Here is a 27,209-nt window from a genome sequence, read left to right on the forward strand (position 1 = left end):
AAGCACACGTCAGCTGTATACATACAGTAGGCCTAATTTACGTACGTTCTTACACAATGCACTTACGGTCATAAAATGGAGCACCAACACATCATACGAGCTCCTGTTGTGCGATCCAAACGAATGCCCACATCAAGGACTGGCTTGAGACTGACACTCCCTGCAGCTGTTGGCCAACATGCTACGGGTGGGAAATTAAGTTTACCAAATCCTCACCCTGGCGAATCATGCATGCAACGTGGCCAGGTACGCTAATTTAAATTTCTTATGATGGGAATATTAAAAACGTACGAAAGAGTGATGTGAATGTGCTATCCAGGTTTCATTAACATGTGTTTGATAAGGCATAGGCTGGGACTTTGGTACAGTGATGGAATAACCAGGAAAACTCACTAGAGAGGGACATCTTAACCAGTTTCGAGTGTATATCAGAAGAAAGTAGAGGCCAAACCTCAGCATTCAGATCATTTACTTTTAATTTGTGCAAGATTTGTGTGTGTATTTTCTTGAAAAAAAAAAAAAATGTAGTGGATATATCTAGATCATATAAGTGGTATTTGAGATTTATCATTTTGTGACACAGAGCCATGGACGTGCATCTCACCGCACCCCTGCTGTTAGGGCTGATCAGCCTCCTGGAGATGTGGGGGCATTGGCTAGTGGCGTTGCCCGGATGGAGATAACTGGTGGTGGCAATGGGAATGGACATACTGTTGGACGTGGTACAATGCGTGGCCGTCGACAACTTAATTTGGAAGTTGTTAGGACACGACCTGAACACGTCAGTTCAAAGAAGGGTGAGTTGTGTACTGAATATGTTATTGTATTTTGCTGTTTAATTTTTGACTGGTAATTCTTTATGTAGAAATATCTACAGATATCATGTATAATGTTTGTGCTGTACTGGAATGTGCTGTAGTTCCGTGATTTTCAATGCACAGGAAATTAACTTTAATTCTCTACAAGAATGTAATTGGTAGATTCTCTGCTTTATTTTATCTACAGAGATTTGATCACCATTTGCCTTCAACTTTATTGGCAGTATTGAATTGTAGCCTGCAGACTTATGTATACAGACGTGCTATTGCAGTGAACCTCTATACACTTTTGAAAGGGCTTCAGAAATGAGGTTGAAACTGGAGAAGTATGCTCAAGAAAAAGAGGGATGAATAAACTTTTCCCTTTATGAAAATCAAGTGATCATAAGTATGCCTCCCAGTCACGGCCATCCATCAAAGGCTGCTAATTTCACTTGGCAACCAGCCATAAGACATAGCCTGCAGGGTTGCTAGGTAACATTGCACATCCATCCATACCTTACATCACTGCTTGCACGGTTGCTATAGTTTCACTTCTGTCACACATTTTGTCACGTCACGTTACACAATTTTTTGGATGATCCCCAGCCTTAATACATACCGTGTTTTGTCGCATGAGTAACACCCTTGCATTATTTACGCATCCCAATATTTTTGAGTTCAAAGTGAAGAAAAAGAAATGTTCAAGTATTTGGCGCACCCACTTCTTCGAAATCCATCACGCAGGTCTGTATGAGCTTCGAAATAAAGATAACTACTCAAGTAGGAGCCTTCCTACTGTGAAATCGGACATTCCAAACACTGGGCAACACGCTGTTACTAGTGAATAGGAAATAACACTGCACTAATTCAGTGGGAGAATCAGCGTAGAAGTGATTACTGACACTCTATTCCAGTCCGGTACAGACTTATTTTACAAGTGTTTCGGGTATGGGACGTGTGTTTTCTGTGATCTCAAAATTGTTTGTTAGTCCACAGTGAGCCAGAATTCGAGTAATACTGCATCATATAAACTCACGGTGATCATTTATGCCGAAACATACGGGAACAGGGCAGCGGTTGCAAGTCCGAATGCAACGTGCGCAACCGCGGTAACAGAGAAGTGCACTTCAAGCGACCAACAAGTCTTGCAAAGCATATCGCGGAAAAAGAGGCAAGTTTCTGCAAGTAAAGGAGGATCTGCTTAAATACAAGGGTAATCCCATAAATAAGGTCTCCTATTTTTTTAAATAAATACGTAGACCTGTTTCTTTCCACAATGGTTTACATCATTTTACAGCTTGAACATTAGCTATTTTTCTACATAATCACCATTTCGGTCGATGCATTTTTGTAGACTCTGTGACAGTTTTTTAATGCCCATGTCATACCAGCTCGCCACCATGTTGTTCAAGATGTTTTGAGCGGTGCTTTGGGAAACCTCAGGAACAAAAGTGCGGAGATCATCCAGGGTGATCCACCGAACTTCACGGATGATTTGGTCAATCTTCAAAACTGTCTCGGCGGAAATTGACTCTCCCGCTCCTTTGCTCGTTCGTCGTGAATTTCAGTCCGACCGGCTGCAAACTCCCTACATCACTTAAGAACATATTTGATATCCATGCAAGACTCGCTGCACACTTCCGTCAATTGGCGATGGATTTCAGTTGATTCAGTACCTTTTGCGTTCAAAAACCAAATAACTGCGTGCACTTCGCACTTGGTGGTAACATCCAACGGGAGCTCCATTATCAACGGCTGCCAAGCCAAGCCTGAGTGCCTCAGCGCGGTGTGCACATGTTTGGAAACTCTCTTCACAATATTGTGACCAACAGCCACACGAATAGAGTTCTGTGTTCGTAACTCTATCAGTTGTTTACATAGTCGTCTTGTAAATGATTTTGAAGAAATTGGAAACTATTCCATTCCCGAATTCCTCTTCCTATGAATGGATATTTACCCTGATTAGTTCTTTACGTTTACAGTACCTTCCAACTTTATCTTCATAAAGTTAAACATTAGAATGAAATGCATTGTCAATAAATGGAAGGATGTGGAACTAAACGAGGTCACAGAGCTAGTTGCAAGTAGAGCATCGTGGAGATACTTCATCTATGCATAGAAGCTTGCAGATAGAATGCTCAAAGGCAATAAGTCCGTAAGGAAGATGTGGGTGTATATACGTATATGAAAGCGTGTAAAAAAGAGTTACGAACAGCGGCAAGGAACGAAAATAAATTTTTAAATGTAAATTAGAAAGACAAAAACCTGCGTACCTTCTCTTACGGAGTGAGCGACTTGACCGGTCTACTACGGGAATACTATCCAAAAACGCTGCCTTACATGACATGATATAACTGGCGTAAGAAAATGTAATCTCGATTTTAATCCCAATTAGGTATTGATTTTGAAGCTTATAGATTAAAATCACGAAAGCTTGACATAAATCGTTAACCATAACTCTTATATTGTTATTATTGTTGTTTAATCGCTTTCGACTCTCCGTGACCCCATAGACCAAAGTGCGCCATTTCTTCCTGTCATATACTATTTTCCGAAGTCTTTCTAAATTGAGAGCCGTGGCTTCCTTGATGCCGTCAATCCACCTCGTCCGTTGTCGCCCCCTTCTCCTGTTACCATCAGTCTTTCCCAGCGTTATAGTCTTTTCCAGTGAATCATGTTTTCTCATATGACCAAAGTACTTCAGTTTTTGTCTGAGTATTTGACCTTCCAGTGAACAGCCTGGGTTGATTTCCTGTAATATGGACTTATTAGATCTCTTCGCAGTCCACGGAACTCTAAGGAGTTTTCTCCAACACCATAGTTCAAATGCGTCTATTCTTCGATGCTCAGCCTTTCTTACAGTCCAGGTTTCGCTTCTGTACGTTGCTACTGGGAAGTAATGTTGGCTACTGAATGCATGATTCGAAGCGGTGCATCTATTCATTCAAGTGTCTGAGTGAATCTATTCACAGGAACAGCGAACTAACAGCACACGATTCAGCTTACTCCCAGTGGACAGTGCTGAGTGGCGCACTCACTGGACGTTGACGGGGAGCCGAGCTTCCGCTGCAGCGAGACAGTGATTCATGGCGCATCGAAAGAATCGTGAATGAGCGCCACAAGATGCACACAGTTCCTTATCGGCTCACTGGACACTGTTAATAAACTTAACCATGATAGGTTAATATTGTGTTTGGTCCGTATTGACTGGTCTGAATGTACAATATAACTATTTATAATAGTTTATTTAAATCCGCCTTGATCAATACACTCATTAAATGAAAGAAACATTATTTATTAAACCATACATGTTTCGGGAAATCTCAACCATTCCCTTCATCAGTGGTTAGATCAAAGAATAACATAATATGACACAATCTTTTGTTTTACAATTTGAAGGAGTATTGTGTCCCAATACATCATGTCAAAGAGTAAAGAGAACTTATGAAATATTATAAAAATGATCAATACATACAATTTTGGTTGAACTGAATGAGAAACACTATACAAATTTATGATCTTCAAGTTTTTCTTCTTTTCTTCTTTTTGTTCCTTAAATGATTATATGCTAGCCTAAACAGTGGGTTATCTTCTGTACTTTTCTCATTTAAACTTGATTCAGAATTACATTTTTGTGTAAGGTAAATTTCTAAATTTTCCAAAACATTCATTAGTTATTATCGATGAACGAAAGGTTAAACCTGATGGTATATTACAGTATTTAAATACTTTGAATAGACAAGTGCATTTTACGATGGAATCTGAAAATGATAGGACTTTAAATTTTTTAGATTTGACAGTTACTAGAAATTCTGGTCATTTTGATTTCCAAATTTTCAGAAAAGCTACTCAAACAGATACTATTATCAGAAATGACTCCAATCATCCAGGTCAACATAAAAAGGCAACATTTTACAGTTTAATTAATAGAGCTATGAACATACCTATGTCTAAGAAGAATTATAATAGAGAGATAAATATAATCCATCAAATCGCTCGTAGCAACGGATATTCCAACAGATTTATTAATAGAATGATAAATAAAGTGAAAAATGAACCTAAAACAACTTTAATTAAAGAGAGAAAAGAGAAAAAGAAATTCATAGTTCTAACTTCATTGTGAATAAGCACTCTTATCAACTGGCTAAAATTTTCAGAAAAAAGAACATCAATGTCACATAGAAAATGGATAATAATACTAATAAGATAATTTTCAATTCAGATAAAATAGAGAATAAATGTATATTTAATAAATCAGGAATTTACAAATTAACATGCCAAACATGTAAACGATACATAGGACAGTCCGGAAGAAGTTTGGCTATAAGGTACAAAGAACACGTTAATGCGGTCAAACATAAAAGATATTCGGCAATGGGAGAACATATGGTTGAAATGAATCATAAATTTACAGACATTTCCAATGACATGAAATTATTACATTCGACCAAAAAGGGAAAACTAATGAATGTTTTGGAAAATTTAGAAATTTACCTTACACAAAAATGTAATTCTGAATCAAGTTTAAATGAGAAAAGTACAGAAGATAACCCACTGTTTAGGCTAGCATATAATCATTTAAGGAACAAAAAGAAGAAAAGAAGAAAAACTTGAAGATCATAAATTTGTATAGTGTTTCTCATTCAGTTCAACCAAAATTGTATGTATTGATCATTTTTATAATATTTCATAAGTTCTCTTTACTCTTTGACATGATGTATTGGGACACAATACTCCTTCAAATTGTAAAACAAAAGATTGTGTCATATTATGTTATTCTTTGATCTAACCACTGATGAAGGGAATGGTTGAGATTTCCCGAAACATGTATGGTTTAATAAATAATGTTTCTTTCATTTAATGAGTGTATTGATCAAGGCGGATTTAAATAAACTATTATAAATAGTTATATTGTACATTCACTGGACACTGGCGGAGACCTGAGCTTCCGCTACAGCGAGACATACGGTGAGCCATGGCACACCGAAAGAATTGTGAACGAGCACGGCTCAGTGAGACACAAGATACTCACGGCTCCTTATCGGCTCACTGGACACTGGGGGAGAGCCGAGCTTCCGCTGCAGCGAGACGTACAGTGAGCCATAGTACATTGAAATAATCGTATGCTATAATTCACTCTCGAGCTCAGCTCATCTATATATATAAAATTAGTTTAGTCTGTACTTTGCTTAGAATTTTTGAAAGGGTGGTTTTTCTGTATCAGTTGTGCCCACAGTAACAGCGAAATGCACAATTTAAATTTCCGTCATGTCTGTATGTATGTACATGCATCACGAGAAAACGGCTGAAGAGAATTTAATGAAAATTGGTATACAAAGTCGGGTAATAAGTCGCTATAATCTAGGCCATAAATAATTTTACTCACGGTGAGTAAAATGGTAGTTTAGGGGAAGGCCTACAATGCAGTTCTCAAATATTTATCTTATTAGTGGGCCTATCTTAATGAAAATTGGTATGCAAAGTCGGGGAGTAAGTCGCTACAATCTAGGCCATAAATAATTTTATTCAAGCCGAATAAATTGTTATTTAGGGGTAGGCCTAAAATACAAATCCCAAATAATTATTAGTGGTCGTACGAAGAAATACTACAGTTATGTAGCTGATCATTTAAGTCTTATACACTGTTACCATACCGGCTATGATATTCATGAATTTGAATTTTTGTTACAAGTCCTTATCAGCGCCGAGTCACGAGAAAATGGGCAAACGGGATTTAATGAAAATCGGTAAAGTCGGAGAATAAGGAACTACAGTCTACGCTATAAATAATTTTATAAGACGCCCTAATATCACAGAGACGAAAGAATACTAAATGTGAAGGCCTACAATATAGAAAGCTCATAAAATTGATCAACAATAACATTACATTGAGCATTGTTTGTTGTGATGTGCTTTGTTTTCTTTCGCCCCTTATCTACGATAGAATTACTGCTGCGTACAAAGTATATATTTTTTTATTTGCCTTACGTCGCACCGATACAGTTACGTCTTACGGCGGCGATGGGATAGGAAAGGGCTTTGAGTGTGAAGGAAGTGGCCTTGGCCTTAATCAGGGTACAGCCCCAGTATTTGCCTGGTGTGAAAATGGGCATCCATGGAATAACATCTTCAGGGCTGCTGTTAGTGGGGTTCGAATCCGTCTCCCGAATGCAAGCTCACAGCTGCGCGTCCCTAACCACACGGCCAACTTGCCCAGTCGTACGATTGTAACAGTCTGCCTAAATATTGGCGGGAAGTAGCTGGGGAGTTAGGCAACTTTCTTCCTTAGCATGCCATTCCCCTGTTTTATAAATACACAGGTTCCTCATAGCATTCGAGCTATTCAGTCCCTACTCTGAGGCACTGATTTGAATGAGAAGTCTGCATATTTAACGCAACAATAGCAGAGGAGTGTTCACGGCTGTCTGCGGCCTGGTCAGTCCAGCTCTGGAACTTTGGGCTGTTAGATCGGCACCGTAGTACTGTTCGTTAAAAGTGAGAAAATGTGCATTTTTTCATTTGATCGAGTATTTATGATATCATTGCTTTTAATCGCTACATTCCTACTGACGTTTTTATAATGACCTATGTTGACTTCAGTTAGGGAAATCACAAAGTCAGTCTTCCTGATAATCCCATAGCGAAGCTACGTCAACATTTTTTTTTTCTATACGCTTGGCCATCTGGAGTTTCTACTTCGGGTACTTTTATTTCTAGCCAAGCCCTGCATGTTGAGCGAAATCGGAGGTGACGAGTAGGGAATGTCCCCTTGTTAGTATTATAACATAGTTGACATTTGACAATTAAACTCGACTCTGGCGTGCGCTATGACTGAGTCATGCTCATGGCCACTCAAAAGTACCTGTTTTATATTGGGAAGAATGGCTCAGTATTCTCTCGGTTCATATGTCACATCGTTACAAAAGACTTCAATCATATGTGGACAGACGCATTAACTTAACCAACATTATTTGAATCAGAAAACCAGCGGGCTACTGCACATCTCGGGTAGCCTATACAAAATATGACGGTTTAAAAAATCCTCAGCTGATAGAAAAATACATATTTTCAAAAATGACTGAGCGAGTTGTCGTGCGGTTAGTATCTCGTAGCTATGCGCTTGCATTCGGGGGATGGTGGGTTCGAATCCCACCGTCGGCAGCCATTAAGATGGTGTACCATAGTTTCCCCATTTTCACACCAGGAAATGCTGGGACTGTACCTTAATTCAGGCCATGGCTGCTACCTTCCTAATCCTAACCTTTCCCACCCTGCGTCACCGGAAACCTTCGATGTATTAGTGACTAGCATTTTTTTCAAAGAAAGGAGTTCATAGTATGAAGACCAGATGGCAGCTGCGAGCACTGAATGCTGTTGCTGCAGTCTTACCAGCACATACTACACCGATGCAGTAGGAGCGGTGACTAATGTGCCGTGAATCGGATCACTGTATCGATTCAGTAACGTGAACGGAATCAAATTAATCGATTCAGTAAAATGAATCGAATGTCCCATCACTACTGGGAAGACCATAGCCTTCACTATACGAATCTTCATTTTTAAGTTACGTCTCTACTCTTGAAAATGTTATCAAGGTTGGCCATTGCCTTCCTCCCAAGGAGCAAGCGTCTCTTAATTTCATGGCTGCAATCGCCGTCAGCAGTTATTTTGGAGCCCAAGTAGATGAAACTCGGAACAACCACCATTGTTTCACCATTTATATGCCAGGAGGTGATAGGTTTAGTTGCCATGATCTTTGTTTTCTTGACATTCAACCTTAGTCCAGCTTTTGCACTTTCTTCTTTCACCTTCATCAATAGATACTTTAGTTGTTCTTCACTTTCTGCCAACAGCGTGGTGTCATCAGCATATCTAATGTTATTTATGTCTCCCACCAATTTTAACTCCAGTTTCTGTTTCATCTAATTTGGCATTCCTCTTCACATACTATGCATATAAGTTGAATAAATAAGGTGACAATATGCAGCCTTGACGTACACCTTTCTCAATCTTGACCCATTCAGTTGTTCCATATAGGGTTCTCACTGTATCTTCCTGATCAGAGTAGAGATTTCTCATAAGGCAAATAAGATGATCTGGTACTCCCTTAGTCTTGAGTGCTTGCCACAATTTACTATAGTCAACACAGTCAAAGGCTTGAGCATAGTCAATGAAGCATAAGTATAGGTCTTTCTGGAATTCTCTTGCTTTCTCCATAATCCAGCGAATATTAGCAGTTTGATCTCTGGTTCCTCTGCCATTGCGGAAACCGGGTTGTTCTTCAGGTAGTTCTCGATCTACATACTGCCGAAGCCTATTTTGCAGGATCTTGAGCATAACCTTACTAGCATGCGATATAAGTGCGATTGTTTGGTAGTATGAACATTCTTTAGCACTGCCCTTCTTTGGAATTGGGATGAACTCTGAGTTTTTCCAATCTTTTGGCCACTGCTGGGTTTTCCATACTTGCTGACATATTGAACAGATCTGCTGGGATTCCATCATAACCACTTGCCTTATTGTTTGCACTGAGTTTTTCCAATCTTTTGGCCACTGCTGGGTTTTCCATACTTGCTGACATATTGAACAGTTCTGCTGGGATTCCATCATAACCACTTGCCTTATTGTTTGCAATACTTTGTAGGGCCCACTTGACCTCACTTTCTAGGATATCTGGTTCTGTCTGACAACAGAGTAACTTCATCAGGAGTATTCCGATCTTTCCTATACAAATTGCCTACGTATTCCCTCCACCTTTCTTTAATCTCCTCTGCTTCAGTAAGATCTTTTCCATTTTTATCTTTTATCATTCCAATCTTCGCCTGGAATTTCCCTCTGATGTCTCCAATTCTTATGTAAAGATCTCTTGTCTTAACCCAGTCTGTTATATTCCTCAACTTCCTTGCACTGTTCATTCAAAAAGGCATTCTTATCTCTTCTAGCTAGTTTCTGAAACTCTGCATTTAATTTAGACATCTTCGATCTTTCCACTTTGATTTTTGCATTCCTTTTTTCTTCTGCTATTTGTAGTGCTTCACCTGATAACCATTTGGCCGTGTTCTTTTTCGTGGGAATATGCTTTTCCGCTGTCTCCTTAACAACACATCGTACTTCTGACCATTGCTCTTCTGGGACTCTATCTCTTAAATCTAATCCATTAAATCTGTTTCTAACCTCTACTGTATATTCAGGAGGTATGCTATTTAGGTCATATCTGCTTCATGGTTTGGCTTTGTCAATCCTTTTTAATTTGAGCCGGAATTTGGAAATTCAGAGCTCGTGATCTGATCCACAATCAGCCCCAGGCCTTGTTTTGGATGACTGTACAGCGCTCCTCCACCTCTGACTACAAAGTATGTAGTCAATCTGATTCCGACATTTACCATCTGGCGAGGTCCAGGTGTATAGGCGTCGTTTGGGCAATTGAAACAGTGTGTTGGTAATGATCAGTGAGTTGTCTTGACAGAATTCTAGGAGTCTCTGTCCAGCTTCATTTGTTGTGCCAAGGCCAAATCTTCCCGTTACTCCATCTATAGTTTGATTTCCTACTTTGGCATTCCAGTCACCAATAATGAAGACTACATCCTTCTTTGGTGTTAACTGTAGCAATTCTCGTATGTCTTCATAGAATTGGTCAATATCTTCCTCTTCAGCTTCTGCGGTTGAAGCGTAAATTTGTATGACTGTGATGTTAAAAGGTTGGCCTTGAAAACCTACAGACATCATTCTATCAGCTTTAAAATTGCTCCCCATTATAGTGTTGTGCACCCTGTTATTAACTATGAGGGCAACTAAATTTTTCTTTTGGTTTTCATGTCAAGAATAGTAGACCATGTACTCATCTGTAGCAAATTCATCAATACCAATCCATCTCACTTCACTTATTCCCAGTACGAGTATAGTTTGAAAAGTTCTCGGAATCACCGCTAGATGTCAGTGCTAGAGCAACGAGGTTCCCACGCAATAATCACACATCCTTTGTGAGTGAACACGTGGCGCATCAGTGCTCTAGTTGCAGGAGTATGGTAGTGACGACTCTTTGTTGTTGTTCCCGCGTAGTGATTTGTGACAACGGAAAAAAAACTGAGATTCGAGCAGTGATTAAATACTTCGTAGAGAAAAGTATGAAAGCAATGGAAATTCATGCTGACTTTCAGAACACACTGGGGGGACTCCGCTCCTTCATTTTCAACTGTTGCCAAGTTTACCAGCGAGTTTAAATTTGGTCGAGAGAGCTTGGATGATGATCCGCATAGTAAACAGCCAAAAAGTGTTACGACTCCAGAATTTATCGCAAAAGTGCATAAAATGGTCGAGGATCATCGACTGAAAGTGCGGGAGATTGCTGAAGCTGTAGGGATGTCTTCTGAACGGGTATATTATATTTTAACCGAAGGATTGGGTATGAAAAATTTATCTGCAAGGTGTGTGCCTCGGCTCTTGACATTGGGCAGTAAACGCACCAGATTGGAAATGTCCGAACAAAGTCTGGCCCGTTTTCAGTGCAACCAACAAGATTTTTTGTGCCGGTTTGTGACTACAGATGAAACTTGGGTCCACTACTATATCCCAGAGACAAAACAGCAGTCAAAGCAGTGGAAACGTGCCGATTCACCACCACCAAAGAAAGCAAAGGCAGTGCGTTCGGCCGGAAAGTTCATGGCCTCAGTTTTCTGGGATGCAAAAGGCATTCTGCTGATAGATTATCTTCCTACTGGCCAAAGAATTATGGGGCAATACTGTGCGAACCTCCTAGACCAACTACAGGAAAAGATATGCGAAACAAGGCCTGGTTTGGCAAGGAAAAAGGTTAGCTTTCATCAGGACAATGCTCCGCCGCACACAAGTGTTATTGCCATGGCAAAACTTCATGATCTGAGGTACGAATTGTTGCCACATCCACCTTATTTAACTGATTTGGCACCATCAGACTTTCATCTATTCCCCAAGCTGAAAATTTTCTTCGGTGGACGGAGATTTTCTACAAGGGAAGAACTGACAGCCGAATTGGAGAGGTATTTTGCAGGCCTGGACGAATCTCATTTTCAAGATGGGATCGACGCATTGGAACATCGCTGGACCAAATACATTAGTCGACAGGGAGACTTTGTTGAAAAATAAAAGCAGTTCCACCGAGGTAAGATACTTCATTTTAGTACATTCCGAGAACTTTTCAAACCACCTACGTATATCTATGCCCAGTCTCTTCATTTCTCGTTTGACTATATCCAGCTTTCCTTGATACATGGATCTTACATTCCAAGATCCTAAACAGTACTGTTCCTTGCAGCATCGCACATTTCTTGAGGCTTCCTTCAATGTAGTTTCTTGGGAAAATTACAGTGGTGGTTTCCCGTTGCCTTCCACTGTCCTCCACTCCTGTTGGCTCACTGTCCCAGTTTCCCACTGGGGTTGGAAACCCAACCTTCCACTGGGTTGCTCAGCTTAACAGGGGCACCACGCGTAGGTAGGATTTGGAGAATTGAGGTGTGAGAGGCTAAGTGAACTCTCTTGGAGAGTTCATATATTCGCATCACACCCCCGTTTCTAGCCAGAGTCTCAAGATGTTCGTAGAGACTCCCTCAGGTCGTTTCCTGGGTTTTTTGGTGATAATCAGCAGATGCAAGCACGGGAAAATAAGACAGTCGAAACAAGCTTCATACATGTGACGAGCACCGCACTCGAAAGCGAGAAGTTGCTAAAAATCAGTCTAGCCAACTCCGTGTATCAGTGTCTAGCTCCGGGTAGCTAGCCAGCGCTTGCGCGGCGGTGGTTGCATGCGAGGCAAAGTACCAGCTGCTTTACACCCCCAGGTAGTTTACCTCCTGGGCAGCTGCCAGCCACTTTACCAGCAGATTGTAGAACCAGCCCTAAAACCATAAGTCCTTTTGGCCTCACCTTTTAAAAAGATAAGACTAACAAACAATGCATTTTCATCAGCATTAACAATATTGTTTTGTGCGTACGAATTGATTATATAAGCCACGCTTTTTCGCCAGCTGTCGGCATCGCCATAGCCATTTGTAAAAATAGCCATTACTAATCCTTCACAAATATAACAAAATAGCTCTTCTGTTAAGTCTAAAATGTTTGTTTCTGTTTAGTACTGTTTATATTAATAAATTGATAGTTTCCTTTTCCTGATCTAAGTGTATTACGAAAATGGTAAAAGTAAGTCAGTCCTTGTCCCGAGATGGTACAGCTCTTTTGTCACACCCCCATTGGAGGTGAGCTGCATGTACCATTTTAACCACATACCAGCCCTCCTGCCATTCTTAACTTTCTGGTACCGAGAATTGGATCCCCCTCCTCGAGGATGGCAGCTTTTGGTGCTAGTCATTACGCTACGGATGCGGACACGAAATTGGTAAGAAATTAACATTGTACTAAACACTTTACAAGAATAAATAAAATAAGAAGGAAAACCAAAATATAGTATAAATAGTTCACAAAAGTTAAAGAAAATCACACCATTTAAAATAGACTTTCGCCAAGCTCACCCTCGATCATCTGCGTCCCGTCAGGGAGGCTAGACTGTGTTTTTCATTTTTTCCTTAACGTGATGTCGAGAAAATGATTTTATTATAGGTTTATAACAATTGATGATAAAGCGAGTTGGCTGTGCAGTTAGGGACATGCAGCTGTGAGCTTGCTTTTAGGAGATAGTTGGTTTGAATCCCACGATTGGTGGCCCTGAAGATTGTTTTTTGTGATTTCCCATTTTCAACTAGGCAGATGCTAGGGCTGTACTTCACTGAATTCCACAGCTGCTGCCTTCCCATTCCTAGCCCTTTCCTATTGCATCATCCCCGTAAGATCTGTGTTGGTGCGACATAAAGCATCTTGTAAGGAAAAACAAATACAGCAATAGATCTGGAGCGTGTTTCCTCTATACATACTTGCACCATAGTCTAAGTCGTTTTATGTTACTGCTTGCTTGTAAATGGTGCTTATGATTTCCTCTCTTTTGCAGGTAGTGCTGGTAGTAAGGTATCTCTAACTGCAAATTATTACAAGTTGGAAACGCATACAGATTGGTGTCTCTATCAGTACCGCGTTGATTTTGCTCCAGAAGAGGACCGTACTGGTGTACGCAAAGCTCTGATGCGTAATCATAAGAATACTCTCGGTGGTTACATTTTTGATGGAACTGTTATGTTCACCAGTCACCGTCTCACAGCAGATGTAAGTGCTTTCTAAAATCAGTCATTAATTAGTTTTAGCTGATCAGTAGCTGATACTACTGCTCATATTTGTTGCAAGTTTCCCTGATGGAAAAAGAACCTGAAAGATTCATATTGCTGGTTTGGGTGGCCATCACAACTCAGAAATTGTAATCTTTTAGATTTTGTTGGAAAATAACTCCAGGTGTTCATTTTTATGAAGAAAAGTGTTGAATGTTAAACTTGCACAGTATTCACTTGGCAGGATTTGTCTGTTTGCCTTTGTTCATATTGCAAACGAGATAAGGAAGACCATCGCAGTCAGTTGTATGTGCTCTGCATACCTGCCAACCCTTCCTTTTTACCCGGAAACTTGCTGGTTTCTAAATCGTCTTCAGATTTTCAGATTTATTTTTACTTCCTATTTTTGACCAATATAATCTCTAGTATGGCCAATACTCTTCTCCTAGGATAAAGGATAAATTCTTATGTGCTAGTGTAATTTACGAAACCTCATTTTCAAGCGTATTTGTTTCATGCCTTACTTTGTGATTTTGTCCGTCGCCTTCGTGTATCGTATTTCCCGCTCACCACAGCAGTGTGTGCTCTTTATACAGCTGGAGATCCAGGGTGGCAATCGTCCTGCAAGTAAGAGAGGCTAGCGTGAGCTAGCGACTCAGTTAATCGGGATGAAAGTATGAGTGTTTTTGTGTTGTTAGCGCAGTATTAACATCGTTTCTCTGCGTAGTTTCGTTGGATTTGCAGGCCATGAGTTTTTCTTGCATTTCTATGCTTTCCTCCTCGGTCACATTCGCACGTTAATAATATATGGAACATATTGAATTGTTTTGTATGTGGTAGTTTCGCGTATTTAAGTGGATAATTTTAATGAGTTGAATGTTTTTAACCCATATATGCCCACAGGGTCGAAAACGACCCACAATAGTCATTTGCCATCATTTATCCCCATGCATTCGTTTTCGACTTAAAATCATGATTATGTATTTGTCAGCATGTTGGCTATTATTGTGAATGTGTGATTGTTGATTTGAAGCTGTATTGTTTGACTTGTAACTGCAAACAGATTGCTGTGGTACATCCTTCAGCATAGTATTGATGCAGTGTGGCAGAAAATGTAAGTTGACAATTTTGCTGTTTATTATTTTAGCTTGGTTCTTGTGCTGTTACTTAGAGTAAAGAATATAGTTTACGACTACATGTCACAAGTTTTTTAATTTTTCTATATAGTCATGTAATAAAACGAGATATTTGATAAGGGTCGTTTTCGACCCTGTGGGCATATAAGGAACCTTTCATGCATTTCATCAAATATGATCATAATTGCACTATTGCTCAATGATAAGATATAGCTTAGTTTCTTTCCATTATTATTGCAACGTTTTTATATTTGGGGAGAGGGAATTATCACGGGAATCTATTACCGACTCGGTACTAAAACTTCAAAATCAAAAAATCAAAATCTCTTTATTTGCAAATGAGGTGTCTACCTCGGTGGCAAATGGTACACTAAAATACATTATTGTCAAGCACTAAATATTAAATTAACAAGAGAAGAAAATTTTTCCTATAATACAATATTATACAATTTACGCTAACAATGTTTTCTATTAAACACACAGTTCATCCTTAATAAATTTATATTGTTTACAAAATTCTAATTATAATATCTCCTGTACTACTTACAAATATAGTCAACTGATATACAGTATGTGGAATTGCTTCAAATGATACTATAAAACTGGTATAACATTAATATTTACATTGTATTTATTTATTTACTTTTTTTTCTTTTAGCCGTTCAGGATCCTAAGTAGCATAACGACCTGCTGCGTCTTAACCAGAGCCCCTTTTGCCACCACTTTTCAGAGTTCCTGAAGGGCCTTCACAGCTACCGTAGCGGTCCCAGGGCCCTCGAAGTCCCCACTGTACTTCACCCCTACAGGCAGTCCCCTACTTTGGCTGTCCAAACTCCTTAGACCGGGGGATGGAATTAATTTATTCACACACATTTTTATTTATTTACAATAACCTGCACCGGTCGAATGCCCTCTAACACTTCATTTATTTTCTCTGTTGCTGTTTATTCTCTTCTTGAATATCTGTACAGATTTTGGAAAAGGATCAAACACTACCCCTGGTAAACTGTTCCACTCCTTCACACCCTTCCCAATGAATGAAAATTTACCCCAATCGCTTCTGCTAAAATTCCTTCTAATTTTATATTTGTGGTCAGTCCTGCCGATATAATTATTTTCCAACTGAAGCCTCTCACGGATATCTCCCCATGCTTCTTCTCCTGTATAGGCTCTATATAATCCTGTAAGTCTAGTTTTCTCCCTTCTCTTACTTAAAGTTTCCCACCCAAGTTCCTTTAACATTTCTGATACACTACTTTTTCTCCTGAAATCCCCTGTTACAAATCTTGCTGCTTTCCTCTGCACACTATCTATTTCTTTTATTAGGTATTCTTGGTGAGGGTCCCAAACACTGTTTGCATATTCCAATAATGGACGAACCATACTCAAGTAACTTTTTTCTTTTAATTCTTTGTTGCATCCTTTAAGTAGCCTCATTATGACATGTAATGATCTGTATGCTTTCCCAACAATGTCATCAATATGACCCTTCCAGTGCAAATTACTTTCAAATCTCACACCTAAGTATTTGCACTTGCCATCTTTTGGGATAACTACCTCATCCAAAGTATATTCAAATTCAGTTTTAAAGCTCCTGTTTGTAAAAGTTGTAACAGTTGATTTGCCTCCATTAACCTTCATATTATTTTCTTCAACCCATTGTTGGATACTTTCAAGGTCCCTTTGTAATTCTGAACAATCCTCAATGTTGTTTATTTCTCTATAAACAATTATGTCATCTGCATACAATCTTATTTTTGATGTTATATTGTTCCCTAAATCATTTGCGTATATTAAGAAAAGTAACGGACCGATTATACTACCCTGTGCAATTCCCTTCCAAACTTTCTCTTCCTGAGATACATTATTTCCTACTTTGACTTTCTGAACCCTTGAATTTAGAAATGCTTTTATCCAACGTGTAACCCTTACGTCCAATCCTATTCCCTCCAATTTCTTTAATAATATTCCATGTTCCACTCTATCAAAGGCTTTGGAAAGATCTATGGCTATGCAATCTAACTGACCTCCTGAATCCAACTGATCTGATATGTCCTGCTGAAATCCCACCAGTTGTGCCTCACAAGAAAATTTCTTTCTAAATCCATACTGGCTCCTCATGAACCAATTTTTATCATCACATATCCCTCTGATGTACTTCGATATTAAACTCTCCAGAATTTTACAAACTATACTGGTCAGGCTGATTGGTCTGTAGTTCTCTGGTTTCCTTTTATCACCCTTTCCTTTATAAATTGGTATTATTATAGATTCCTTCCATTCCTTTGGTATTACACCATTATTTATGACATAGTCAAAGAGAAATTTTAAATAAGGCACTATGTACCACCCCATTGTCTTTAATACCTCCCCAGTAATTTGATCACTTCCTGCAGCTTTTCCTTGCTGAAGCAGTTGGATTTCTCTGAAAATATCTTCGTTTGTGAATGAGAAGCTTCTTGTTTCCCTCTGTCTCTCTCCCTCTCTATCTTCTGTTTCGGTTTCCAACTCTTGACAATCATCTACTGAATCTCTAAATTCCCTACTAAATAGGTTTGCTTTCTCAGTATCTGTTAAATAGTGTTCACCCCCTTCTCCCACCATTGTAGGAATTTGGACTCCTTTTCCTTTTTGATTCCTGATATATGAATACAGCTTTTTCCATTTTCCTTTGTGGTCATTACCCTCTTGAAGTATGCCATTCATATAATTCTCTTTTGCTTCCTTTTTCACTCTATTCAGTTCCCTCATTAGCTGTTTTCTAGTTTCTCTACTCTCCCTACCCTCTTTGATTTTCCTGTTTACTATTCTCCATTTTCTTTTTAATTTTCTTATTTCCCTTGTATAATAAACAGGGTCTGAGGTCATTTTACCTTTCTTAACAGGTACAAATCTCTTCTCTCCTTCCCAAATAATTCCTTTAAATTTAGCCCAAAGTGTATCCACGTTACTCCCTTCACTTATCCAACAACTGAATTGTGATTTAAGGTAAGTCCCAAATTCATCAACTTTAGTTTTTCTGTACAATTTCTTGTCTTGTGTAACCCTCTTATTAAGCCTTTTTGGTACGAGTCCTACATCCATTATTACAGCCTTATGGTCTCCTATTCCTTCAATTACCTCAATTTTATCAACAATTTCCCATGGTTTAACCAAGAATACATCTAGTAAGTTATTGAGACGAGTCGGTTCTTGTACTACTTGTGTAAATCCTCCCTCCCAAATTAACTTATTTGCCAGTTTCTGTTCATGGGCTTCACTTGCAGCTCCATTCCATTCAACTTCAGGCAAATTTAGATCTCCCCCAATTATTACCATATCATTATTATTGTTTTTATGAGTATAATCTATTATTTTTTCAAAGATTTCCATGTCTCTTTCCTCTCTTCCAGGCCTGTATGTTCCTATAATTCCCACCTCCTTCATATTATCACAAACTAATTTTATCCCTAATATTTCATCCCTTTCATCGGTAAACCATTCATGTGAACAGTAAGTTTCCTTCACCAGAATAAACACCCCCCCTCCCTTTTTATCTCCTCGGTCTCTACGATAGACTGTGTACCCTTCTGGAAATACTTCTCTATTACCCACCCCTTCTTTCAACCACGATTCCACTCCTATCACCACATCAGTCTCATAAGATTCCATCAATGTACCGAATTTTAATTGTTTATTTACTACACTTTGACAGTTTACCAAGAGCAATCTCAGACCCCCTTCCTCCCTAAAACTTGACTGTTGCAATTGGGTAACTTGAAATTCCTTACTATCCTGAGTTTCTTTTTCTAGTCGAATGAGCCAGCTTGAAGTACAGCTGGCTCTTTCTACTAGTTTTCCTGGTCAGTATTATAACTCAAGGGAGTTGCCTGTTTTACAGTACATATCTTAAGATTAATAAAATCTAGAACAATATTTGCTATCTTTCGTTTACCTGAATTGTTTAGATGGAGGCCATGTTTTGTATAACAGTATCTCTCAAAACTGCTGCATTCAATAACCTGAGTATTCCGAAAATGTTTACAAATTTTAACAATATCTGTATTGACCTTGTCCACTTCAATGTTCACACACGAGTCTCTACTCAAATCATGCCTGTGGGGCACGTTCACTACAAAAACGTTAGTGTGGGTCAGCTTCCCTAGTGTATGTTTAAGTTGTGATCTTACATTCTTGGCGTCGTCGCGAGCTACGTCGTTCGTCCCACCGATGATAAGCACTGCATCGCCGCTCCCGAAGTTCCTAGTTGCTGCTTCTACGTTTTCCACAACACTGCTGATAGAAGCTCCTGGATATATTTGTCCGGTTGCTGCTATATTCTCGTCGTTAATCACTCCCGCAATTCCCCTTCCTTGGCTATCACTAAACACAGCTACCTTCGCTGATTTAGGCCTAACTGGGTCTTGAATCTGAATTCTAGGCCTAAATTTTAAACTCGGCACGGCAACTGATCGCGATGATTTGGTTTCACGCGCGCGATCACTTTCTTCCAGGATTAAATTATTTAGGGCAGAAAACCTATTTCTAATGTTTATTTCCGGAAATTCAGTTGTAGATTTCTTCTTAGCCGGCCATCCACGAACTACGTGACACCACGTGCTCGAGTTTGTTACTTGTACCGGTATATCACTCGAAGAATGGTCAGTCCCAAATTCTAGCGATCGCAGTCTTTCTTTTAATTCTTGATTTTCAACTTTAAGAGTCTCATTGTCCTTTTTTAGAATGTTTATAATTTCTAATGCACTTTTATATTCCTCATCGACTCTTTTCGGTGCTTCGTCAACGCCGTCCCCAACAACAACATTCCGAACACACTGCTCACAAATCCAGTCAACATTTTCATTAGTTTTTACGTCTCTAGGGCAATTTCCGCACTTATAATGCCACCATCGATCACATGAATCACACAACATTCCATTTTTCACTAATTTTCGACATTTTCCGCACTTTTCGTCACATTTTACGGTTAATTTACTCGGAGAATAAAACACTACGTCGTCATTACCGGGCGCCATTTTGAAAAAAAAAAAAGACTTAAGAGTTCTTCTTCTCATGTTTCCGAGTTTCCCAAACAGTCTTATAACTTTTGAGATTTTAGAAGAGCTTGAAAGGTTATCTTCCAAACAAGAGATTTTGACTATTGATGTGGCTATACAACCTCCCACTGAAGAAGGTCATTGCTTCAGACAAAAGGTGTAAAGGCAACAGGAACTGTTAGAAAGGACCGTACAGGACACTGTCCACTAAAGGGAATTGATGTTATGGGCAAGGAGCCTAGAGGAGCATTTGACACCATGATAAACAAGAAACACGGTATCAATGCAATTAGGTGGCATGATAAGAACGTTGTTACGCTCCTGTCAAGTGAGTACGGAGTTCATCCTATTCGACCCACGCAAAGGTACTCTTCAGCACAGAAGAAAGGAATTGCCATTCCTCAGACATTCGGTTTTCATCAGTAAAATGGTTATATACGCGGAGTGGATCAAATGGATAGCAATGTTGTGTACCGGGTTGGAATTATGGGAAAGAAATGGTACACACCGATTGTATTTTGGCTGCTAGATGTTTCTGTGAACAATGCCTACCTTCTAGCTCGTTCCCTTGGAAGAACCAATGATCTTATATCATTTCGTAGGGAACTAGCTAAAACGCTTCTTCTGAAATATGGAGTTATGCGAACACAACCCGGCCCATCTACCCGATCAAGGAATGTCGTAAAGAATGTCCCAGAAATCGCACACAAAAGTGATGGTCATACGATTACTGTGGGTCAGAAACGTAAAAGATGTGTTTCGTGCAAAAGTAAAACCACGAAAGCATTCAAGAGATGCAATGTCGCGTTGCATGATAAATGTTTCTTAAAGTTTCATGCAAAGCTTTTCATGAAGCCTGAGACTTCAGTGTAAGATGCACACTGTGCTTGTAACTTTCTAGTGCTGCAATATTTTTGTGAATGTGTTGTAATTCACCATTGTACTTGAACTGATAATTATCTGTGTAATAATATTTGTGTATAATTGTAATAAACAAAACAATAACATTTCACACAATAATGGTTGTCTGTATTAGTAAATAACTGTAAGATATGTTATGACAACAATTTAGGAAAAGGTAGTTTATATGCCCACAGGGTCGTTTTCGACCCATGGCCAATCAGACAGTAACGCTAATAGAAACAAAAAATCAGTGTTGCCATTAAACTAATATCACTAAAAGAAGCAACAAATGTGAAAATGAGCACTTCATTCAAAAACAAAAGTTGCGGGCATATATGGGTTAAGGGGGTTGTGTCGGTGGCATTTTCTTTTCTCGTTATGGTAAAAAATATAACGAACGTTATCTCCAAGTGTTCAGAGTTACCTATAAATTTCCGTTCATTTTACCGTCTGACAAGGGAAACTATCGTATTTTCTCGCGTAATTAACGCCCTTGCATAATTTCCGCATCCCAATATTTTTGGGTCCAAAGTGGGGAAAAAGTAACGTTCACGTATTTGACGCACCCACAACTTCGAATATCATGCAGCTCCGGATGCATTTGATATAAAGATGTCAACTACTCAAGCAGTAGGCCTCCTGTTACGAAAGCGGGCGTTCCAAATACAGGGCAATGTGCTGTTATTAGGCGGCAGGAAATTCCACTGCACTAGTTTTATGAGTGTTTCGGGTACGAGACATTCTGTGATTTCAAAATTGTCAGTACACAGTATGGGAGTAATACTGCAACATACGAACTCGCAGCGAGAATTTACGCCGACACACATGGGAGTAGGGCAGCAAGTATTCAGTGTCCAAGTGAAACGTGCGCTGCCGCGGTAACAGAAGTGCACTTCAAGGGGCCAAGAAGTCTCGCAAAGCACTTCATGGACCAAAAAGCGGCAAGTTTCCGCAAGTAGACGGGGATCTACTTAAATATGTGATTTTGTTACACAATGATGGATAAGCCGCTTCTCACGAAATACTGTATTTTAAAGAATGAGAAATAGCCGCTGTACATGGAATCAGTGCTTCGGATTTGAAGGTTATCGAGGCTTGATTAATTTTGTGAAGAGAAATGGAACAACAAAGAACAACGTTATGCGAAAAAATGACAAATCTTTTCACCTATTATCATCGCTTTGTGATTGAGAAGCATAAAGTGAAGGAATGTTTGATCTTCCTTATAGGAACGGCAGGTCAGACGCCGATCATTTTCCATATGTAGAGCCCTGCGCGTATATACAACATAATATCCACATCCGCACTTCCTTCATCCGCATCCGCGATTGGATATCCGCAAAATCAGTGGATGATTTAAATATTTAACTACAGTATATTAAACCTAGGTTCCGTATTTTTTGGTAATAGCGATAAGCACGAAATTTTTCATATCTTCTTTGTAGCCTTTATATGACCTTGTAGGTACCGTAACGTATTTTAGCGAAATGAACTCGCGAAATCTGTTTATTACGCGAATCGCGCAAATAATCACGAAATATAACCCACTTGGTAAGAAAAATGCGAAATCGTATCGGAAAAGATCTCCAATAAACGTTTAAATGCTCTTGAGAACTTGACTATAGTAGTTTCCTTCTCAGTTGATTGATAGTGCTGTATATTCTCTACTCAAATGCACACAAAGCGATGAGCCCTGTGTATCGGAAGTATGTGTATTCAGTTCCGCGATCTCTAAGGCAATGATCAAAATATCTATATCTGTAATAGATTACAGCGAATGGCGTTGTGGTCGTAGCAAGATCGGTTGTAGATACAGCAGTGCGCATTATACACTTTCGCATTGAAAGTTCACCACTTATGAACCTTCATCAGCAAACGTCCAGCGTTTAAGTACAAAAATGCTGAAAACTAAAGTCGCAACAATTTTTCCGAGGGCCGAGGAATACAACGGTGAGGCGTTCTATGTATTCCATGCTGCAAGAAAGATTCTAACGTGTAAGTACTGTAATGTTCACATTACGTGAAAACGGAGAGATGCGTGCGATATATACTGTAGAGAATAAGAAATACACAAAAGGAAGAAGAATGAAGCAAATGAACATAATTTTAAGGGGCAAATAACAATTGGCGATACTTCACACATCGCAAAGGAGTTGAAAAGTGATAGAGAGCAATTTGTAATAGACACAACAAAAGCATTCATGCAAGCCAGCATTTCTATAGAAAAATTGGATAATCCTGGCATGAGGACATGGATGAATATAAAAGGGAAGATAAATAATACCGACTTTATTATAAAATATGACGATATTTGTAGGCCTATTCTAAATAAATTGCACCGAGCTCGATAACTGCAGTCGCTTAAGTGGAGGCAGTATCCAGTAATCGGGAGATAGTGGGTTCGAGCCCTACTATCGGCAGCCCTGAAGATGGTTTTCCGTGGTTTCTCATTTTCACACCAGGCAAATACCGGGGTTTTAAGGCCACGGCCTCTTCCTTCCAATTCATAGGCCTTTCCTATCCCATCGTCACCGTAAGACCTATCTATGTCGGTGCGACGTAAAGCAAAGAGCAAATAAATAAATAAATCGCCTGGTTGAGTTGTAATAATGTTCTTGTTTTTACGTCCCACTAAGTACTTTTACGGTTTTCGGAGATGTCGGAATGTTGTCCCACAGGAGGTTTTTACGTGGCAATAAAACTAGTAACACGGGGCTGACGTATTTAAGCACCGGACTGAGCCAGGATTGTACCTACCAACTTGGGCTCAGAAAGCCAACGCCTTAACCGTCTGAGTTACTCATCCCCGGCTGGGCAGCACCAGCATATCCATGAATATCTTCCAGGGATATATGGCTTTGCAAAATGCAGAGAAGACACGTCTGATAGAAGAGAAGAAAGAAGACATTGTTAGTGAAATTTTAGGAGGATTTGCACCAAGTGTTCGCAAGTATTATGGTTTCCGACGTCTAATGTGGTCAGCTAAAGGGGCTGCTTTGTTTAAAAAAATCATACTTTCTGACTGTCGCACAACTCTGAATCCTGATAATGTTGAAACCATGCGTAGTTTTTTACTCTGGAGACAAGTCATTCAAAATGTTAAAACATGTAGAACCAAACCAAACCCCACGGCACTTAACGCCCTGAAAGGGCCTTGGCCTGCCCTGTGACCGCTGCTCATCCTGAAGGCCTGCAGATTACGAGGGGTCGTGTGGTCAGCCATTTTTCTGGGCTTTCGAGACCGGAGCCGATATCTCACCGTCAATAGCTCCTCTGTTCTAATCAGGTAGGCTGAGTGGACCTCGAACCAGCTCTCAGGTCGAGAAAAAATCCCTGACCTGGCTGGGAATCGTACCTAGGGCCTCCTGGCGAGAGGCAGGCACGCTACCCCTACACCACGGGACCGGCAAAATCGTGTAGGCTACGTATAAATTCCTAACTTCCGCCTAACTTCATTTTGAGGTTTCAGTGATTCATATAGGCCTACCGGTGTTAATTTCTACTTGTATATTTGGTTGTTCTAAGGTTTAATAACAATTTAATACATTACAAGTGTTCACTTTAAAACCCCTAATCACAAAATTAGATTTACCCCACACCATAAGGAATATTTCACAAGAAACATCGATCAGTATAATTTATTTCACGAAATACCTACCGAAATAGTGTTAGTTATAACACCGAAATGAACAGTTCAATTTCGCCAAAAAATAAGGCCCTTAATTAAACCCAAGGTATTGAAACGGATAGATGTGTTAACTTAATACAACTGGCCTGGTACCTGGCGCCAGATCCCCCACGATCACTGGTTTATGAGGGATTTTCTCTTGGGACAACTAGACGTATTGACCTTTGTTCCTTCCTCCCATTAATTGCGGGCAGGTGCCAGTTAGGCTTGGGTCAGATTTAAGGCTTTACGGTCTGAAGGCTCTTTATATATATCGGTATTCCGCCATACCAATGTCAAGGGTCGCCTGACCACAAGCAAAAATAAGAGTATACCCGAGTGAAAATCAATAAATGTCATTATTTAGAAATTGTTAGCAAATTTATCCGCACTGCCATACAGTTCGACTTTCGGTGAAACTACCACCTGCAGCTGCAGAGAAAAAACAAGTTAATTGTGTTTGCTTCATTTTGGTTGAATGTTTGTTAACATTCTCAATTTCTAGTTGTCAAATTTGAGCATGATCTGATAATCTCAAATTTATATTGACGCATTTTAGAGCAATGGAAATCAATACAAATATTGTCTATCGTAGCTGAGGTGGCACCCGGGTGGGTGTAAAAATTGTGTGTTTTAGATTATAGCTTTGAAGAATATGCAGCAGTTGTGATGGTGACGGAAGGTTTTCTTCAGCGAAGTCTATGTTAAAATTGCCACAAAGTATTACTTCTGCGCTGCTAATGCTACCGAAAACGTTTCAAAGGACTTGTTGAGATTTTCTTAGGGAAATTAGATAATCCGCATCGGTGAACGGTACATGCTTAACAGAATCACTCTTTTACCATAGGGAAGCTTAAATTCCACTGAAGTTAGTTCAAATTCTAATTGCACAACATTGCACTGGATTTATACATCATATGTGTATGTTTGTTCTTCAGCCCTAAGGCTGGTTGGATCCTCAACAGCTCCACCATCAGCCATCATAGATGGCCTGGACATAACTGAACAGGCGTATTAGGGAAATGAGGAGTGAGGTAGTTTTCCGTTGCTTTCCTCACCCAGCCAGAAGTTGCTATTACTTACTCATCTGCCAAGCCCACTGAAATACATGCACATCCGACCCTATGAGCATAATTTTCACACCATTCATAGTGGGGACTGGCTGCATAAGGAATGGCATCTGCCAAGCCCACTGAAATACATGCATCATCTGACCCTATGAGCATCATTTTCACACCGTTCATAGTGGGGACTGGCTGCATAAGGAATGGCATTACTAGCATTGATCATACCTGTCACTTTGATATTGTCAAAGCCAAGGATGAGACTGAGATAGGTCAATGAAACTAACAAAATTACTCGAGCTTATATCAGAAGACAGTAAACACTAGGTCCCGCCAGCAAAGGCATTATGCATCATAAGGTAATAATAAATTATATGTTATTAATTATCTGTTCTTACATTATGTATGTATGTATGTTGGGTATTCAGCCCTAAGGCTGGTTTGATCCTCCACAGCTCCACCAGCAGCTGTCAGCAACAGCCTAGGCGTCACTGAAGAGGCATACTAGGGAAATGAGCGAGGTAGTTTCCCGTTGCTTTCCTCATTACATTAAGTAAACTCCTATTAATATACACACAGCAGATGTTCATGACATAACCTTACAAATATTATGATCATGATTTGCACCAAATAAAGTCCGGACAAAACTACAAAAATAATATTAACCCTAGAAATGCTGCAGTTATTTTCCTCAATATACACTACGAAAATAAAATCATGCCTGAAAACTCGTATTAATTAATCCCAATAAATCCATATTATTTATGGTTCATGTTTGTGGGTTACTGTAGTCACGTCCTAGTTCGTGAACCATGGGCAACAGCTGAGTGGCCTAGTAAGTGGTCCTGAGAGTCGGGATACAAGTTGCTATGGAATGGGAGTGGGCATCTCGTACATATTCTGAGTCATGGCCATCCTTGTGCTCAGGCGGCTAGGACTGTAAAATTCACCGGTGGTCCATAACCCATTAGAGGAGAGATCCTCACTTGGACTGTGCAAGTAGGGTAGCATCCTGCTTCATGAACTTACCGAGCTCAGAACACTTTAAGCAAGCCTCGGACCTATGGGAGTAATGGAGTCCCACTCCCATTTGACAGGCGAGGGACTCCTTGGAAACAACTTGGCGAACGAAATGGAATTCGATGGGGACCTATCAATATCAATGGGGCTTATGGAAGAAAGAAGGTAGAACTGGCTGAGTCAGCAAAGAGGATGCATCTGGATGTGCTAGGAGTAAGTGATATTCGGGTAAGGGGAGATAATGAGGAAGTGTACTTGACGGGTGTTAGAAACAGAAGGGCAGAGTCTGGGGTAGGGCTCTTTATCAGGAATACCACTGCACGGAACATAGCTTCTGTTAGGCACGTAAATGAGCGAATGATGTGGGTAGATTTGTCAGTCGGAGGAATTAGGACTAGA

General features: G+C 39.7%; 1 protein-coding gene across 2 annotated transcripts in view; it reads left to right on the plus strand.

Annotated features, from left to right (window-relative positions):
• The window catches only part of aub (aubergine), a 322,859-nt gene that overhangs the window by 54,911 nt on the left and 240,739 nt on the right, over positions 1-27,209 (plus strand). For both annotated transcript variants that reach the window (XM_067147583.2, XM_067147584.2), the window contains exons 4-5: positions 584-797; positions 13,774-13,985. In XM_067147583.2, the coding sequence (XP_067003684.1) occupies positions 584-797; positions 13,774-13,985 (426 nt within the window). The remainder of the gene's footprint in view (positions 1-583; positions 798-13,773; positions 13,986-27,209) is intronic.

The sequence above is a fragment of the Anabrus simplex genome, chromosome 5 (genome assembly GCF_040414725.1).
Source record: "Anabrus simplex isolate iqAnaSimp1 chromosome 5, ASM4041472v1, whole genome shotgun sequence".
Classification (NCBI taxonomy): Eukaryota; Metazoa; Arthropoda; class Insecta; order Orthoptera; family Tettigoniidae; genus Anabrus; species Anabrus simplex.